Raw genomic sequence first — 18,370 nt, 5'->3', positions numbered from 1 at the left:
TTCATGTTTCAAGTTTTAATTTAAATTCTAGTTACCAGATAGTGTAATGCTGGTTTCAAGAGTGGAATTTAGTGATTCAACAGTTACATACAACACCCAATGCTCATCATAAGTGCCCTTCTTATTACCCATCCCCCCATCTAGCCCATCCCCCACCCACCTCTCTCGGGCAACCCTCAGTTTGATCCCTCAAGTCAGGAGTCTCTTATGGTTTGCCTCCCTTTTTTTTTTTTTTTTTTCCTTCCCCTATGTTCATTTGTTGTTTCTTAAATTCCACAGTATATATTTTGTATCTGATTTATATCACTGAGCATGGTTTTTGTCACATTTATCCATGTTTTGCATTTAGTCATTTTAATTGCTGTGTAGTATTCCAGTGCATGAATCTACCACAGTCTTTTTATCCATTCTGCTTTTGATGGATATCTGGTTGGTTTCAAGTTTTTGACTATTGTGAGTAAAGCTGCTATGAATGTTCCTGTGTATGTTGTTTGGGATCAGTAGTTGGGCATAGGATTACCTGTGGGGAAGGATTTTGGCAGCATTAACTTGTGATTTCTTTACCCAAGCAAGGCCAGGGGTGCTGCTTTCAGATGTCAGAATCCTCTCTGAGCCTCTATTAAGAACATAGTGTTGGATTTTATTTATATAAATGTTAACATATTGTATTATTTACTGTCATGCAGTACTAGATCTGTAGGCCATTGCTACCAAGGCAACCCTTGCTCACACAATCCAGAAAGGGAATAATGCTTATTCTGTTTACTTGAAAAATACAAATTTCCATGTTTCTTTGAATATGGAAATGCATATCATCTCATACGTAAACGTAAATAGAATACAACCACATACAAAATTCTCTTTTGGATTGTAGAATTTTATTAAGCAAGCGTAACCTTTGTTATATCTGTGACCTCAGAGGATTTTATAAATTTTGTGTCTCATATAACTAAATGAAGAGATATTACTTATTTAAATATACATATGCATAGTCAGAACTCATTTAGTTACAAATTGTGGGGCTTGTAGTCTGTTGTTAATATAGGTATGCACAGCACCACTGGAGACTGCCTTTAAGTAAAACCATGTAACAGTGTTTCTGTGTAAGAGAACAGGGAAAGCCAAAGTAGCAAAGAAAAATAAACTTCTATCTGTACTTTTGTATATGCTCACTGATCTTTACATATATATTTTGTTCCAGTAGTGGCTACGGAGGAGGTAGTTACCGCAGAATCTGTGGATGGTGCAATTCAGCAAGTAGTTAGCTCGGGGGGCCAGCAAGTCATCACAATAGTTACAGATGGCATCCAGCTTGGAAACTTGCACTCCATCCCGACCAGTGGGATAGGTCAGCCCATCATTGTGACCATGCCAGATGGACAGCAAGGTTGGTAGTAGGCATTTGCCTAAAGTTTGAGTTTATTCTCAAGGCTCGGGAAATTGTGATATGTTTTTCAAAGCATTCATTTTTGCCTTAAAATATATTTTTGCAACCTTTTGCAGTAGGCTTGATTGGCTAATTTTATCTGCTTTTTAGGCTACTATTGAAATTAGCTTGCTTTCTCTGAGTATACGAGGTGGAAAGAGGAACTGGCTCCAAAGTATTCCCGTTGGAAAAAGAGCTTAAATAAATAGTTCAGAATATGCTTTGGACAATAATTTCTTATGCCATTTATTGCAATTCACATATCATACCATGTAAGAAAAGGCTCCTTACAAAGAAGTTGGACTTAAGACTTGTAGTAGGAATGTGGTGGCCACTTTTAGCATCTTTGTTTGTAATTTCCCATTTTTTCCCCTTGGAAACCTCTGAGAGTAGTAAGATTCAACAAAAGCCCCGACTACATTTTCAGGGATGCTGAAAGGCTGAGAAAACCACAAAATTCCATATTTTAAATGCTGCCAAAAACATCTAAGACCATTAGAGCCATGGAAACTCACAGAGGTGCATCAAGAAAAGAAAAGGGATTGAGCTCAGGCATTAGCATAAATATACACTCCCAGCAAGACAGGGCTCAGTCTGTGTAGGAGGTGCCATAAGCAGGGCTGAGGCAGAGGAGTGCATGAATGCTGAAGGAAGCAGAAAGAGAAGGTTCAGAAAATTCCTATCTGAGCAAGCATTGCCATGTACCCAGCATCCCCTCCCCAATACATACAAAAACATGTGTGCACACGCATAACCTTTTAGACGATGATTAGGATTGCACAGACTGTGCTCATTCATGGTCAGTGAAGGAATTAGGGAAGGGAAAGGCTGGAGCTAGAAGTTCTCCTAAACCAGGTTTGGTTTAGAGTGACAGAGGAGGTATAGCACTGTAGAGCCACCACGTCTCAGGAAAAAAGTTTGTCACTGTAGCAGAAGAAGAGGAAACCATTGACTTGTGAAGCCTGCAGAGACCTTTCCAATTCTGCAGAAATCTGCTGATGGCTCATCCAAGATACTTTCACAAAGCTTCACAGAACTAATTCTAGTTATATAGAAATAAGAAAACTTTCACAGTATTTGCTTATATTGAGCAGATATAATGTTTCTAAAACCTGACATTATAGAGACTAATCTCATCCCATGAACAAATAGAAGAAATGTCATGTTTTGGGATAGGAAGATTCACTGTCATAAAGCTCTCCATTCTTCCTGAGTTAATTTATAAATGTAGGGTGATATGAAAAAAAAAAAAAAGACTATTTTAGTTTGCTACGGCTGCCATACCAAATTACCACAGACTGAGCGACTCAGCAGAAGTTTCTTCTCACAACGCTGGAGGTTTGAAGTCCAAGATCAAGGTTTTGGCAAATTTGGTTTCTTCTGAGGCCTTTCTCCTTGGCTTGCAGATGGCCGCCTTCTCACTGTGTCCTCATGTGGTCAGCCCTCCTTCTGTGTGTTGTCTGTACCTTAATCTCTGCTTCTTAAAAGGACACCAGTCCTATTGGATTAAGGCCTACCCACATGACCTCATTTTACCTGACTTACCTCTTTGAAGGCCCAGTCTCCAAATACAGTCACATGGTGAGGTACTGGGGTTTAGGACTTAAGCATTTGAATTTTGAGGAGGACACAATTCATCCCATAACAGAGACTAACAGGTTTTTTTCCTGGAGCTGGCCAGATAGATTCTGAAGTTTATATTAATGGGAGGAGGAGGGAAGAAGAGTAAGAAAACTTTGGGAAAGAAGAGCAATGAGAAGAGCTTACTAAATATTAAAATAAATTTTTAAAGCCCCCATAATTGAAAAATGTAACTGACATTCATATATAACTGACATATGAATATATACAGACTATGCAGACAGTCCAATGAAGCAGATACAAGGCTCTCAATTTTTCTTGAGTTAATTTATAAGTGTAATGTGATATGAGTTAAAAGAAATAAAACACTTAAATCTCAATATCTCTAATGTTTTAAATTACAGTGTACTAAATAAATATTTTACTTTTTTTCATTTCTGTTTGCATTTGTAAATGACAGAATTTTTAATATTTTGACAAAAAACTTCAAAGGCTCTAAAACAATTGTGATTTCCCCCATTGATTATTAAAATTGCGTGGTTTCAGCTCACAGTCATTTCTATGGTCCCACACTGCTTGCTATGCAAAGCAAGGACAGCCTCTCTCTCTCTCTCTGTGTATTTACATATGTATAAAAAAATACTAAAAATTAGGAACAAAGTCCAACAACCCAAAAGAAAAACAGGCAAAGTTTATAAACAGACAATGTTCATAATGATGTGTCCACACATTGGAATATTATGCAGCTAAATAAAAGAAAGCTCTGTGTATAGTGACGAAAGATACCCTAGATACATGGCATGAAAAAAGCAAAGGCAGAGCAATGTATCTATTATATGTGCATTTGAATGTATGGTACCTTTTGTATAAGAAAGAAAAATGAGAATGTATATTCATGTTTTTGTATAAATTAACACAACAATAATAAATCAATAAAAGTGATTGTTATGCTTATTAAACATTTTTTTGATTTTCAGCCATACAATGAATATGTTATCTGTAAAATTTAAAAAAAATAAGTAGGTGTGTTAAACAACAAGTTCATTAAAAATGCACCACAAAGACAGATATGGACATCCTCATAGAAAGCAAATCAGTGCTTTGAAAATAGTATTTTGGAACATATTTATTTTAGAGGAGTTATGTCAACAATGTCACAGATAGTTTTATTTCTACTAAACCTATCTAAAAATGAATTAATGTATACATTTTTTTCATTTCAGTGTTAACAGTACCAGCAACCGACATTGCTGAAGAAACTGTTATAAGCGAAGAACCACCAGCTAAGAGACAATGTATCGAAATAATTGAAAACCGGGTGGAATCTGCAGAAATAGAAGTAAGGAGTCTTTTACCCGGTGTGTTTTGCTGCAGTCATCCAAAATAAACTCAATTTGCTTTTCTTTATTTTTAATTTCCTTTTGGTCTTTTATATTTATTACTGACAGTGTTGTCTTGATACGGAATGAAAGTACATAGTATTATTTTGTCTAGTTATTTGCTAATACATATAGCAAGCCCTCAATAAATAAATATTGAATGAATGAATGAATGAGTGAAGAATTTGTTTATAACAAAGTCTGTCATCGTGATAACATTGGAATGTCTTTGGTTCTTGCACTTCATCCTTTATTTTCTATTATATTTACATACATCATTCTCACAAGTCACTAAACGAAATGTCACTGTGTATTGATGAAAAACATTCTTTTCTTTCAAAAGTGAAATTCAAAGACCTATTTGGGCTGGAGGATCCTTTTTAAGAAGGTTGATGTTTGTTGACTAGGTTATTTTTAAAAAGCCATAAGTAACTGCTTATTTCACTGTTAAGTTCTTTAAAAAGGAATTTAAATTTAAGCTAGCTTTTGAAAGGATTCAGTCTTTTTCCTTCTAGTTTGGAAGTACAACCAAAAACCATAGATGCCTCCCAGGTTTTTTTCTTGCATGACTGTAAATAAAACTGTGTCCCTTGAATTTGATATTAACTCATATAAAGTGTAAGTAAAGTTATTCTGGAATAACTTTGAAAGATCAACTGCAGTGTAAAGAACATTGGACTTGAAATTAAATGCATTAGATTTGACTTACATCTCTTGCCCCTATTAGCTTGGAGGCACATTATCTTACTTTTCTGAGTTTCAGTCTTATTTTCGCTCATATGAGAGTTTTGGGTAATGGTATCTGTATTTTGGACATTTTATCAGAGATGAAGAAGTCAGCATACTCATTATACTCATATTTGTAATATCTGGTATATGTAAGTAGTAAGTGTTGCCGAATATCTTAAATATTGTTGGTGAATAGGAATTCGGAAGGTTCTTATCCATAGAAAAGAGGATTATTTTATTTTGAAGGGGGCACTCAGGATTTTATTTATTTTTAATATTACTGTTTTAAAAATGTTTATTATTTAAAAATTTTTTTAATATTTATTTTTTGAGAGAGAGAGGGAGACAGAGTGTGAGCAGGGGAGAGGCAGAGACAGGGAGAGAGAGAGAGAGAGAGAGAGAGAGAGGAACAGAATCTGAAGCAGGTTCCAGGCTCTGAGCTGTCAGCACAGAGCCCAACGTGGGGCTTGAACTCACGGGCTGTGAGATCATGACCTGAGCCAAAGTTGGATGCTCAACTGACTGAGCCACCCATGTGCCCCAAAAATGTTTTTTATTTTGAGAGACTGAGAGAGAGAGAATGAGTTGGGAAGAGGCAGAAAGAGAGGGAGAGAGAGAATCCCAAGCAGGCTCTGAGCTGTCAGAGGAGAGTCTGATGCTGGGCTCAATTTCACAAACTGTGAGATCATGACCTGAGTTGAAATCAAGAGTTGGACGCTCAACCGACTAAGCCACCCAGGCGTCCCTCAGGATTTCATTTTATTACTGTTTTTTAAAAGTAGTCTCCATATTCAATGTGGGGCTTGAACTCACAACCCTGAGATCAGAGGTCACACACTGTACCAACTGAGCCAGCCAGGTGCCCTGAAAAGAGGATTTTTTAAAAAGTCACTAAAAGGCAACGTGATTCTGACTGAGGACAACTAGAATATTTCTTTGCTCCAGTGCATCTAAGTGTAATGCTGATACATCTTTAACCACAGTCACAAAGGACATATTATTGAGTTAAAAAGAATCTGATTCATACTTTAACCAGAATGTTTTGTAACGGTATGACTTTAATTATTGAGGGTAAATTGCTTTGTTTCTTCAAAATTTAAAATGATATTCAGTACATAGACATTCTTACAAACAGTTTATTCCATTGAACAGTATTAGTATACTTATTTTGTAATCTTTTAAATATGTTTTTTTGGATGTTGACTATCATTTCTGGCACATAAGGTTAAAAAGTTTTGTCATGTACTTTGCTTTAACTAATAAAACATTTTTTTAAAATCTTTGAATTTTATTGAACATAAACTTACTGAATTCAACAAATTATGTGTTTAAAACAGTGAATGTGCAGCCTGTGCCTTTATTCACCTAATAACCAATGAGAGTTGCTGTTTTCTTGAAGGTTCAGCCTGATTCCCCTCTTATGGTCTTTCAGAGACCAGGGAGAATAATTTCAAATAACAGGAAAGTATGAATTGAGGTATAGAAATGAACTGGAACCAAGGAGATAGAACTTCAGGGAGATGGAGTTTTAGCTTGGTATAAAGAAGTGGGTTTTTGTTGTTGTTGTTTGTTGTGTTTTGTTTTTAGTAATTAGAGCTGTCTGGTAATAGAAACCTCATTCTCCATCACCAGAAATGTTAATGCCAAACATTGCATGATCTCTCTAGAGCTATTACAGAGAGACCTTGAAGTATGCGGTCAGTATACGTGGTAGAGGTGGGCTGAGGATATAGAATGAAGAGTGGCCTCCATTGTTTTCATCAAACCAGGCACTCATTTCCTTATAATACCTGGAGTTGTTCTTTTGAGCTTATTTTCTTAAATGACCAATGGAGTTGTCTTGGGGGCAGACTTTTATACTCTAAGTGACAGCTTAGCCTTTAACCGGAAAAGTTTCTCACAAGCAGTGGTTCTCATCTGGGACGTTTTTGACCCCAGAGGACACTTGGCAATGTCTGGAGACATTTAGGGTTGTCACAACTAGGTCGGCCACTGACATATAGGGGGTAGAGGCAGGACATGTTGCTAAACAGCCTACAATGCACAGGACAGCCTCCATAGTAAAGAATCATCTGGTTCAAAATTATCCATGCTGAGATTGAGGAACTCTGCTCTACAGCAATTGAAAATTATGGGCGCCTGGTTGGCTCAGCTGGTTAAGCATCTGACTTGGGCTCAGGTCATGATTTCATGGTTTGTGAGTTTGAGCCCGGTTTCGGGCTCCCTGCTGTCAGCATGGAGCCTGCTTTGGATTCTCTTTCTGCCCTCTCCTGTTCTTGTGTGCATACTCTCTTTCTCTCAAAATAAATAAACATTAAAACAAATTAACTCATTATACAGAATCTAACATATTTGGGGTTTCTCTGTATGTTTGTGTCCACAACTACCAGAGTGACTGTTTATAAGTCAAGTGCTAAGAATTTACAGTTTCCCAACTAACGTTGGAGAGGTTTATTAATAATCTCTACAAAATTAGCTTAAATTGTAGAAAATGTATTGTAAATGGTGAAGCCTTTATATTTGCATTATAGCAATAAAGGAAATGAAATAGGTTTGTTTTTTGAAAGGGAGGTCTGAATAAGACACCAAATTGCAATAATGTATATCATATCACCCCCTCCATACTACTGCATTAAAGGTATTTTTGGGGAGAGGTGTGATATTTGTGAATTTCTTCCATAAATAAACATTAGGCTATTCTGAATTGAAATTAAAACTATTCTTTTGTAATGTGGGAGGGAGGAAATATAATTAGTGCATTAGGAATAACAGATTCTTCTATTATGTAGTTGTGTGAATTCAGGAAATACCTTTACCTTTTCATTGCTATGGAGGTTAGAGATGAATATGTTTATTAGCAAGTTTTTTTTATTTTTAATGAAATATTTGTGTCTTGTAACCAGTGATAGACTGGGATCCTTAGTATTCTTTTAAAATTTGATTTCTGTAAACTTTACACAGTGTTTTATTTGATGCAGTTTTTTCAATCTCTTTTCCTTTTATTGATATTCTTTTGATCCACCACAGTTTAAGATTTCCTGCAGTCTCTCTTTTTGTAAGTTTTTTCTCTAGGGCTGGGGTAGGCAAAGTTTTTTTTTTTCTGTGAAGGGCCTGATAGTGAGTATTTTTGGCTTTATGGGCTTTATAGTCTGTGCTTCACCACTTATCTTTGCCATTGTAGTGGGAAAGCAGCCATGGACACTTTGGAAATGAATAGATATTTCAGTAAAACTTTGTTTATAAAAACAGGCTCATATGTGGCTCATGGCACTTGGAAAATTGATGTTTATACACAAGGAAACAGGCAGCTCACACACCCTGCCCAGTTTCTTTCTTTTTAAGCAAATATTTAATGGTTAAGAATATGGGTATATTTTATCATTTTCTGATTGTGTTATCTTGATCAAGTTGTTTAACCTTATAAGGCTTGATTTCCCCATCAGTAACAAGGCGGAAAATAACAGCACCTACCTTATCAGATGGTTACAAAGTATAACTGAGAATACATGTAAAAGACTAGGACGATGATGGGCATGTGATAAATGCTCAGTAAATGTTAGCTGCTATTAAAATTATCTTCTAAAATCTATATCGAAGTAGAAGATAAATGAGTAGAATGATTTTTTTTGCCCCATAATAGCTAAGGTAAAATAAATTTGAATATTAGAAAATTAAAAATAATAAAATGGTTATGAGATCATTGCTACCAGCTGAAGCACAATTCAAGAATTTTGTTTGAAAATAAAAAAGCAAACTCAAGTCTTTGCCCTATTGGTCCATTGCCTGGGTTTGGAGTTGTAGTGTAAGAGAAATATCTTCTCTATTGCAACCAAACTGTGACTATTATCCAAATTTACTTTTTTGGAATTCTTCCATATTATACTGTTAAAGGAAAAATACTTGAGTATTACATATTAATAGACTAAGGTATATTTATTTACACATGTCAAAGTCCTTTTTATTGTGCCTTTATTGCAAAAGGTCAAAGCCATAGCCTTGGCATTTCTATTTAAATTTTTTTTGGTAATGTTTATTTTTGACAGAGAGAGAGCATGAGCAGGGGAGGGGCAGAGAGAGAGGGAGACACAGAATTCAAAGCAGGCTCCAGGCTCTGAGCTGTCAGCACAGAGCCCGACGTGAGGCTTGAACTCACAGACCGTGAAATCATGACCTGAGCTGAAGCCAGACAGTCAACCGATTGAGCCACCCAGGCACCTGGCATTTCTATTTATTTTTAAAAAGTTTTTTATTTTTGAGATTGTGTGTGAGAGAGAGAGAGAGAGAAAGAGATGGAGTGTGAGCAAGGGAGGGGCAGAGAGAGAGGGAGACGCAGATTCTGAAGCAGACTCCGGGCTCTGAGCTGTCAGCACAGAGCCTGATGCAGGGCTCAAACTCAAACCGCGAAATTATGACCTGAGCTGAAGTCAGACGCTCAACTGACTGAGCCACCCAGGTGCCCCTTGGCATTTCTATTTAAATATAAATCTCAAATGTCAGTGTGATGCATTGTTCATGTGTGAAACAACCAAATTACTGTTTACATTAAGGAAGTGTCTTGCATATAATATATGTTCAGTAAACATTTAACAAATAAATTTGGAAACAAAGGATCTCTTTGAGTAAAGTAAGAAGTGATATTTTCCACTTTTTAGAGATTTTTATTTGCTTTGAAAAGTGAGATGGCAAAAAGTTTTCCTAAATACCTACACTCCTGAGAACTAAAAAATGGAAACACTTAAAAAAAACTTTAATAATGTTAACTGCTTTCAGTCTTGAGGATTAAGTGTAGTGCAATGACTTTACCTTTCAGACTTTACAGATATAGTTAAGAAATGCAGTGTAAATGAATCTTTTATTTGGCCTAGTAGAAGGGAGCTATCTTTTCATTTATATTAAGATACATTTTACTAATTGAATAAAAACAAACTGTATTTACTGTTAGACTACCTCACTTAATTTGCTTTCATCTTCTGAAGTAATTGTGAATCCCTTGCTGTTTCTAAATGTTAATGCATAGCTAGTATTAGAAGATACCTTAGAGTTAGAGAATCTGTCCCAATATTTCCTACCAAATTCAAAACTTTGGTTACCAAAGAATTTTATTTTTTAACACATGTCAAAAAATTTTTTTTTAATTTTAATGTTTATTTATTTTTGAGAGAGACAGAGCATGAGCAGGGGAGGGGCAGAGAGAGAGAGACAGAGACACAGAATCCAAAGTAGGCTTCAGGCTCTGAGCTGTCAGCACAGAGCCCGATGTGGGGTTCAAACTCACAAGCTGGGAGATCATGACCTGAGCTGAAGTCAGACACTTAACCGACTAAGCCACCCAGGTACCCTTACACCTGTAAAATTTTAAAACACTTATGCACGGCCATGAGTGCTCCTGCCAGTGGTGGGGGTCTAGTTCCTGGAGAAGCAGCACCCCTCTCCCACCTTTTTCATTGGCGTGCTCAAAGTTCTTCATAGTTCACTGCCAAGGTAGTGGTGTTGATTTCTTGCCCGAGGCTTGACTCTTGGGTGTCCTTTCTGACTTGTTCCTACTCTGCCATTTTGCCTGGAGGAAGGGTAAGAAAAGGGTAAGAAAAAGGTAGCAGGGAAGGGCATGGGCATTTGTTAAATGGAGATGGAAGGGTGCATGTGTTTCTTGTACGTTTTGTGTAAATGGAAGCCTACTTGCATAATCTATCATTCCTACATTTGGTGGACCCAGGGGAAAAAATACACGTTGGACTTCATTCCCAGTATGAGGAAGGGAATGGGATCAAAGGAAGGAGTATTAAAGATGCTCCTCCTTGGAGACCATGTATGACTACTGAAGGGGAGGGAATCTTTTGGTGTTCACAATGGACAGGAGTCAAAGAGGCAGTGGAAGAGACCCTCATACTGCCCTCTCCCCCAGTAGGTTGCTGACCCTCACCTCCGGTTCCCTCTGGTCAAGTGTCTTGTCCAGTATGAACCTGGCGTTTCTTAGATTAATAATAGTCCTACCGTCGGCCTTCATCCCACTGAGAGGTCCTAGCCTCTGTGATGAGGTTGTGTATGGGCCTGTGCAGGTTGAGCTTTTGTCCATGCGCATACTAGAGGCATGAGAAAGGAGTCTTTGAAATGCTTTCCCTTAGGCAACTGAATAGGGGCAGAGTGAGGAGGAGAAAGAGTATCATTTTCATTGGGCTAGATTTATGTTTAGCATTTAGAATTGAATGCATATATTTTATATTTGGACAATTTAATGAATCACCATAGAGAAGTTAGTATTTTATTGGTTTGTAAAAATGGTATAATTTAGGAAAAACTAATCTAGACCAGCACCCCTTCATTTTAGAGATGAGGCGTCTTGCTTGTTACCATAGAGGAAGATAGTTTCAAAAGCAGTAACATTAGAATCTTGTAAACTCAACTGTGTTACGAGGGAACAGCTATGTCCTCTCTGAATACCATTTTGCTCATCTGTAAAATGGGCATAATCTTTATCCTAGAGGCTTGTTATTGGAAATCGCCTTGTTTGGTCACATAATAGATGCTCAGTAAATATTAACTGTTATAGTTTATTGTACCTTTACATAAAAACATCACAGAGGTGTGAAGAGGTATATTTCTGTCTTAAAGTCTTCATTAGTTTTTGTAGTATATATAAAAGTACAGGTACACGGTCTGGGTTCATTATGTTAATCTTATTTTTAATCGGAGTAATTTCTTGAGGTCAGAAACTAATCTGTATCAGCGTGGAGCACAGAATTAGGGGCTTTAATTACTAATGAATTGACTGAAAAGGCAAGATGCTTAGGAAATGTCAATAGGTGGTGACTACATGTAGCTACTACAGATTTTTCTATTTGAAGGATGCATGCTTGTATATGTTCCTAATGTATTTGTGCAAAAATTGAAAAAACAAACACCTTTTTTTTTAATTAGGAGAGAGAAGCTCTTCAGAAACAGCTGGATGAAGCAAATCGGGAAGCACAAAAATATCGACAGCAGCTTCTAAAGAAAGAACAGGAAGCAGAGGCCTACAGACAAAAATTAGAAGCTATGACTCGCCTTCAGACTAATAAAGAAGCTGTTTAATTGAAATGAACATGTAGTTTGGATTTACTTTTGGTTAAGAAAGAACCCAGTCTTGAACTGTACACAAAAGGTGCAGTCGCAGGAAGCGAGGAGAACAGAAGAGACTACGGATTGATGACTGGACTTAAGCCATGAGCTTTGAATTCTTGTAACATAAAACTTTAGAAGTTGTGAAATGTATTTAAAACTGAATTCTGTAAATAGTTTTTGTTTTTTTACAGTTCCAAATGAGTTATAAAGATTGTTGAAGAGATCCAAAAACACAATAAGCCACTGTTTTTGTGAATTCTTTTTGATTTTAGTATGAACCTTAATTTCTCAGAAACAGAACAGTTTTAAGGGTGATCATTGTTGATTAGACCAAATGTTATGTAATAATTATGTGGTGGACTGATGCTGGAATTACTCCTGTAGGTATAAACTTCTATATGAAGAGAAGATTTCTCCCAGGAAATCTTTGTACAGCTTTAAGTTGTCTCAGATTCTCTGAAAACATTTTTTAGAAAGCAAATTTTTATATTTGTTCAACTTCAGCTATACCCAAGTAGATTTACATGTATATGAAGCAAATATTTTTTAAACTTTCTGTTTGTACATATTCTGCATGTTTTATAATTTCAAAATGCATCACTTGCATAAGTATTTTTCCCATAAAGATGATGAAAGTTACTAGGAGAAAAAAAAATCCTTTTATTTAGTAGGTCATTGAGAGTGAGTAAGCTAGCAGCTGGTTTTATTGGAATGACAATGTTCTTAGAAGGAGCAGCTTACAAGAAAACTTGAATTTGCAAACTGCAAAATCTATGCTTTTTTGAAAATTTCATAGTGGGGACGTGAAACTGTATTCTGTGCCTTCCATCATGATTTCCACATGAAAGCACTTTAAGGCACTGGATTTTAAGATAATGTTTTTGGGATACTCAAAGCATATGGGTTTCTGAAATATTTCATGGACTCATTTCTCCCCAGGAAATTATTCTTATGGAAAAAAAATTGCTTTTGTATGTAGAACAAGAACTTTTTGTACTAGTGATGCTATAGATATGTCTAACATAACTTTTACTTTTTCCCTGTGAAAGCCGTATGTCTGTGCTGTGACTTGCTCTCATCACAATATTGTTGAATTCCACAGTGTATGGACATTAAACTCTGACATACTGTTCATTCTTGTTTTGTAAAACATAACTTCAAGCTCTTTTTTTCTTGCTTTATTTTTTAATGTTTTATTGCTTTATGAAAATGTTTAACCCTAATACCCTCCTAGATTACCTATCTGTATAAAGAAGCAATTACCCTTAAAACTGTACTCTGGCCTACTTTTCTATTTTACAATTAAATATCTTTTCCACATATGTTCAGTGTAGACTGATATTTTAACCCCACATTAAAAATTTTGTTCTGTATCTTATAGCTATATTCCACCAGAATGAAAATATTATATATTCTTCACACTGTGTCTTATAAATCCTGGAGGTAATTTCTTGGGAATTTGTTAGTTCTCTCACTGGAGATATTATAGTTTTTAAGGTAATAAAAGGATCTGTGAACTATCGGCATGATAGTTGCTGTTTGGAAACTTAGAAAGGTTTGAGAACTCCAAATAGAAGAGAAAAAACCTTTTCAGTTTTCCACTAAATTTAACATATATTTTAAATGATCTACACCTATAGATTTAACAAATGCTCGGCCATATTTTCAATAGCATGAAGCTACTTTTTCTCTCTCTTTTTTTTTTTTTTATCACTTTAATGCACTTATGGCTTTGTTAAGCAGGGTGCCTTTGACATATGCAATATTGGAGTGGAGAAGGACCACTATGTACACCCAAGGGTGCAAACCACTGTAGACTTTGCTTCCAGACCAGATTGGCCCCAAAGAGCCTTGAGACAGTGTTGGAAATAAACTCCCGAAAGCTAATTTAATGTTTTTTGACTTCTAGTCTCCTGTTGTGCTAGAGACTTGACCTGGGACAAGAAGGAATTTTGATTTATAATAACATTTGACATAGATGGGAGAAAACAATTGGTACTTAAAAGGAGTAAGTCTATGATAGTATCAGGTTAATACTCAGATGTCTTTGGGAGCAGTTCACTTTTTTCAGAGTGTTCCATTGACCTTGTATAATTCCTCAGTCATCTATATCTGATTCAGTGTGCTGTGAAATCAATAGTTAGACAAGAATGTATAACAAATTTAAAAAAAAAATTTTTTTTTTTAGCTTGTTTTCAGTTGGGCTGAAAAAGCTTTGCATTCTCATTCTGTGTTTTGAGCAGAGGATTAAAGGAACTGACAGAATAAAATAATATAAAAGTTTTCAGAAATCCATACTTAATGTGTTTCCACTACCTAATGATGGATTTGCAGTTAAAGGTCATTTGGTTACCATATCAATGTGTGAACAAACACCTTTTAGAGCAGCCTTACTCCAGGGTTCTGTGAGAGAATCAAGCCCTAGTGCCCTAAGTATTGGGCCTAATGAATTAATATCTTTTAATGAATTAGTTTCTTCCTTGTGCATCTAGAATAGTACTGGCTATGTACTATCTAGACACTGAGCTCATTTGATGTCTTAATTGCTTCATTACTTGGTTCAGATTTAATACTTCCCTGTGTCCAGTCACTGGAATTTGAGGATTACAAATCTAAGTTGGGTCTGTGATGCTTTAAGAAAGCATCCTCTGGCAAGTAGTATCTGCGGGGACTGTGCTTCTCAACTAACTTTCATTTATTGTTACCTATTTTATTTATATCCTAATCGCTTCTGTAAGGGCTTGTGATGTCATTTGTTTTAATTTGCTTTAGGAAAAATCTTCTTACGTCAATCTTTCAGGCCATGAATGGCAGAGTAGTACTCCGTTCTTTTACTTTGACGCTGGATTGCTCTATTTCTTTGTGGTGCTGGAGGGCTGGGAGTTGGGGAGTTTTCTCCTGTGACATTCAAAAGAACAAAGTTAAATGGAAGAGGGAATAAATGTGAAATCCCATGCCATTTTTGTTTATGACCAAAAGATATGTGCATAAATATTTTTATCCAAAGCATATTGCTAATGAAAATCTATGCCAGCATATTTTTCTTCAACATGATTGTTTATGATGTTATTTATTGAACATTAGAAGAAACCATTGCCTATAACAGGAATTGGTGAGTTGATAGACCTATTCATGGATGCTTTGTGCTACTATGACTGATTATTTTTTTTCTGTTTTACTCTATACATAGCTTCTTCCTGATAAAATCTATAGTTTTCTTTGTGCTTTAATACCTGAAAGACCTTGAGGACTAACTCAAAATATACCAAGAAGAAAAACCTTTTCAGATAAAATCACAAAACAATTGAAGGAACCTTTGTGGATGAGCTCCATATGGAACCCATATGGGTGGGTTCCCAAGGCATTAGCACTCAGGCTTATATAGCAAATAGAAAAAAAGCCTTTTCTATTCACCTAGCTTCTATTGAGTAAATAACTCCTCCAGCATGTCAGATCAACTTAGGAATGAACTAACAGATTTGTTATTTCATTAAGTAATATTTACTGTACTTGGACTTCATTATAGATAGCTAGTTTGTTGTAGTTGTGAATGATGTTTGCTATTTGCTTTCTCTGTGTTAGGTGAGAACATCTCAGTGCACATGGATTCAGTTTGACGTAAGCTCCCTGAATTCATTCTTAGATTACTCTGTGGAACCCATGATGGAAAATGGAGTATTATCACTGGAAATATGCTTCTGGTTCCAAATCAAAATTGTGATATCAATACTTTTGTGACTTGTTAAAACTATTTTCCAAGTGTAGAGATATACAGATAAGTGGTCTTAATAGTTTTTGATCATTTTGATACCCTGAGCACCTTCAAAAATAGTTTAAGAATAATCAAATATTGAATGAATATAGTTTGGGTATAAATTATTGAGGACTCTTCACTTTTAGATAAAGGCTATAACTTCCAAAAAACTACAATTTGCTTCCTGGAAAAATTTTGATGTCTCTGCGATTCTGTCCATTATGCTTTATTAATTGTTTATGTAGTTTTTTCATTTGAATAGCTTAGATCTCATGTGCACAGTTGATATGTAATATGTTTTCTAGATTACTTAAATATCTTTGATCTTTTTCTGTAAGAAAATTATTTTCTTATATATTTTTTGTGTGTCAGGTAAAAGTAAATCATTTATTTTTGTATTACCATTTTTTCATAATTACTCCTGATTTGCCATTAAGAAAGCTTAGGGGCGCCTGGATGGCTCAGTTGGTTAAGCATCTGACTCTCGCTTTTGGCTCAGGTCATGATCTCACAGTTTGTGAGATGGAGCCCCAACTCGGGCTCTGTGCTGACCATGTGGATCCTGCTTGAGATCTCTCTCTCTCTCTCTCTCTCTCTCTCTCTCTCTCTCTCTCCGCCTCTCCCCTGCTCGTGTATGTGCTCTCTCTCTCAAAAGAAATAAACATTTTTTAAAAAGCTCATACTTAGTGAACCTAGTCTCTTTTTTAAAAAAATTGTTGGTTTGCCAAAGTACTGACTACTTGCAAACATTTCTGCTCAGTATCAGAGACTTGACATCAAACCCTGAAGCATATTGTTAAGTGTGCTTACTATCTTTGTTAGGTATAATTCAATACTCATTAGTTCTGTTGTTGGTTTAATGAAAACTAAAAAACATGTAGAAGGGCACAAAACAACAATATAGCAAACATTCATGTACCTACTACCCAAGTTTAATAAATCTTAAGTTTATCTTGTTTGTTTCAAATCTTTTTAGAGACAGAATGTTCTAGATGTAGTTGAAGTCAGTTTGTTTCCCTTCCTCATCCCATTCTCCACCCCCACCAAAAGGCAGCCACTTCCTTGAGGTTGAGATGTTTCAGTCTACCCACATTTTCTTGCTTTTACTACACACTGGATTTTGTAAATACATGGTAGAGTTTTGTGTGGTTTTTAAACTTGAGTAAAGCTGTCATTCTATACATGTCATTCTGCATTTTGATTTTTTCAATTCATCAGAATTTTATTTCATTTTATTTTTTAAAGTTTAATTTTGAGAGAGACATAGTATGAGCAGGGGAGGGGCAGCGAGAAGGAGAGAAAGAATCCCAAGCAGGCTCCACCCTGTCAGTACAGAGCCCAATGCGGGGCTTGAACTCACAAAACCATGACATCATGACCTGAGCCAAAACCAAGAGCCAGACGCTTAACTGACTGAGCCACCCAGGTGCTACAATTCATCAGAATTTTAGACATTTATTCATAATGATACTTGAATACTTTTTCATTTTGACTATTATATAAAATTAAGTAAAAATACACCATAGTTGATTTATTTTTTGTTCTATGTATAGATATGTCACTTCCAACTTTTTGCCATTACAAATAGTACTCTGTGAACTATGCGCTTACATGTGCTAAGTTTCCCCAGAAGGTGGAATTGTTAGTCTAGGGTGGTCAATTTTACCAATATTGTCAAATTCCTTTCTAAGGTGGCTGTGAATAGTGAAAAGTGATGAGAATTCTCATTTTCCCACATCTCACCAACACATGACACTGTCACACTTTAATATTTTTACCAACCCTCATTGGTATAAAATTGTTCTCAATATTTGCAGTTTCCTATTATGAGTGAGGCTGAACATTTTCATCCTGTTCTTTCTTGTTCATTAGTGTTTATTCTTCTGTGAATTGCCAGGTCATGGCTGAATTTTTAATTGGGTAGTTTTTCACATTGCTTTGCTGTAGCTTAATATTTTTCTGGAAACTGATCTTTTGTTGGTTGTATGAGTTGCAAATATCTTCTCCCAGTGTCTGATTTTTTTTTTTAAGTTTATTTATCTTGAGAGAGAGAGAGCAAAGCACACATGTGCAGAAGGTGAGAAGTAGAGAGAGAAGGACAGAGAGAATCCCAAGCAGACTCCACGTTGTTAGTGCAGAGCCTGAGGCAGGATTGGAACCATGAGATCATGACCTGAGCCCAAATCAAGAGTGGATGCTTAAACGACTGTGCCCCCCAGATGTCCCCAGTGTCCAATTGTTTAAAAAAATTTGCTTATATTGTCTCAATTAGTACATATTTACTATATGCGATTCTCAATGCCACCAGGCTGAGGGAGATTCCCAAGTTTCATATGAGTCTAACACTCAAGTGTATAATTAAAGGTGGGATGAAATTTTAATTTATAATTTGATCCTTCTCAT

General features: G+C 36.0%; 1 protein-coding gene across 5 annotated transcripts in view; it reads left to right on the top strand.

The window, feature by feature from the left end:
* The window catches only part of GABPB1 (GA binding protein transcription factor subunit beta 1), a 68,059-nt gene extending 54,524 nt beyond the window's left edge, over window positions 1–13,535 (top strand). For 2 of the 5 annotated variants that reach the window (XM_040492669.1, XM_040492671.1), the window contains exons 7-9: window positions 1,205–1,387; window positions 4,231–4,346; window positions 12,031–13,535. In XM_040492669.1, coding sequence (XP_040348603.1) covers window positions 1,205–1,387; window positions 4,231–4,346; window positions 12,031–12,183 — 452 coding nt within the window. In that variant the 3' untranslated portion in view covers window positions 12,184–13,535. Of the gene's footprint in view, window positions 1–1,201; window positions 1,388–4,230; window positions 4,366–12,030 lie in introns of all 5 variants that reach the window. The other 3 variants (XM_040492668.1, XM_040492670.1, XM_040492672.1) reach the window with 2 other exon arrangements.
* The last annotated feature ends 4,835 nt before the right edge of the window (window positions 13,536–18,370 follow it).

This window comes from Herpailurus yagouaroundi, unplaced genomic scaffold (genome assembly GCF_014898765.1).
Source record: "Herpailurus yagouaroundi ecotype Mexico unplaced genomic scaffold, PumYag 184, whole genome shotgun sequence".
In the NCBI taxonomy this organism is placed as follows: Eukaryota; Metazoa; Chordata; class Mammalia; order Carnivora; family Felidae; genus Herpailurus; species Herpailurus yagouaroundi.
This window is presented reverse-complemented; position numbering and strand designations above follow the sequence as displayed.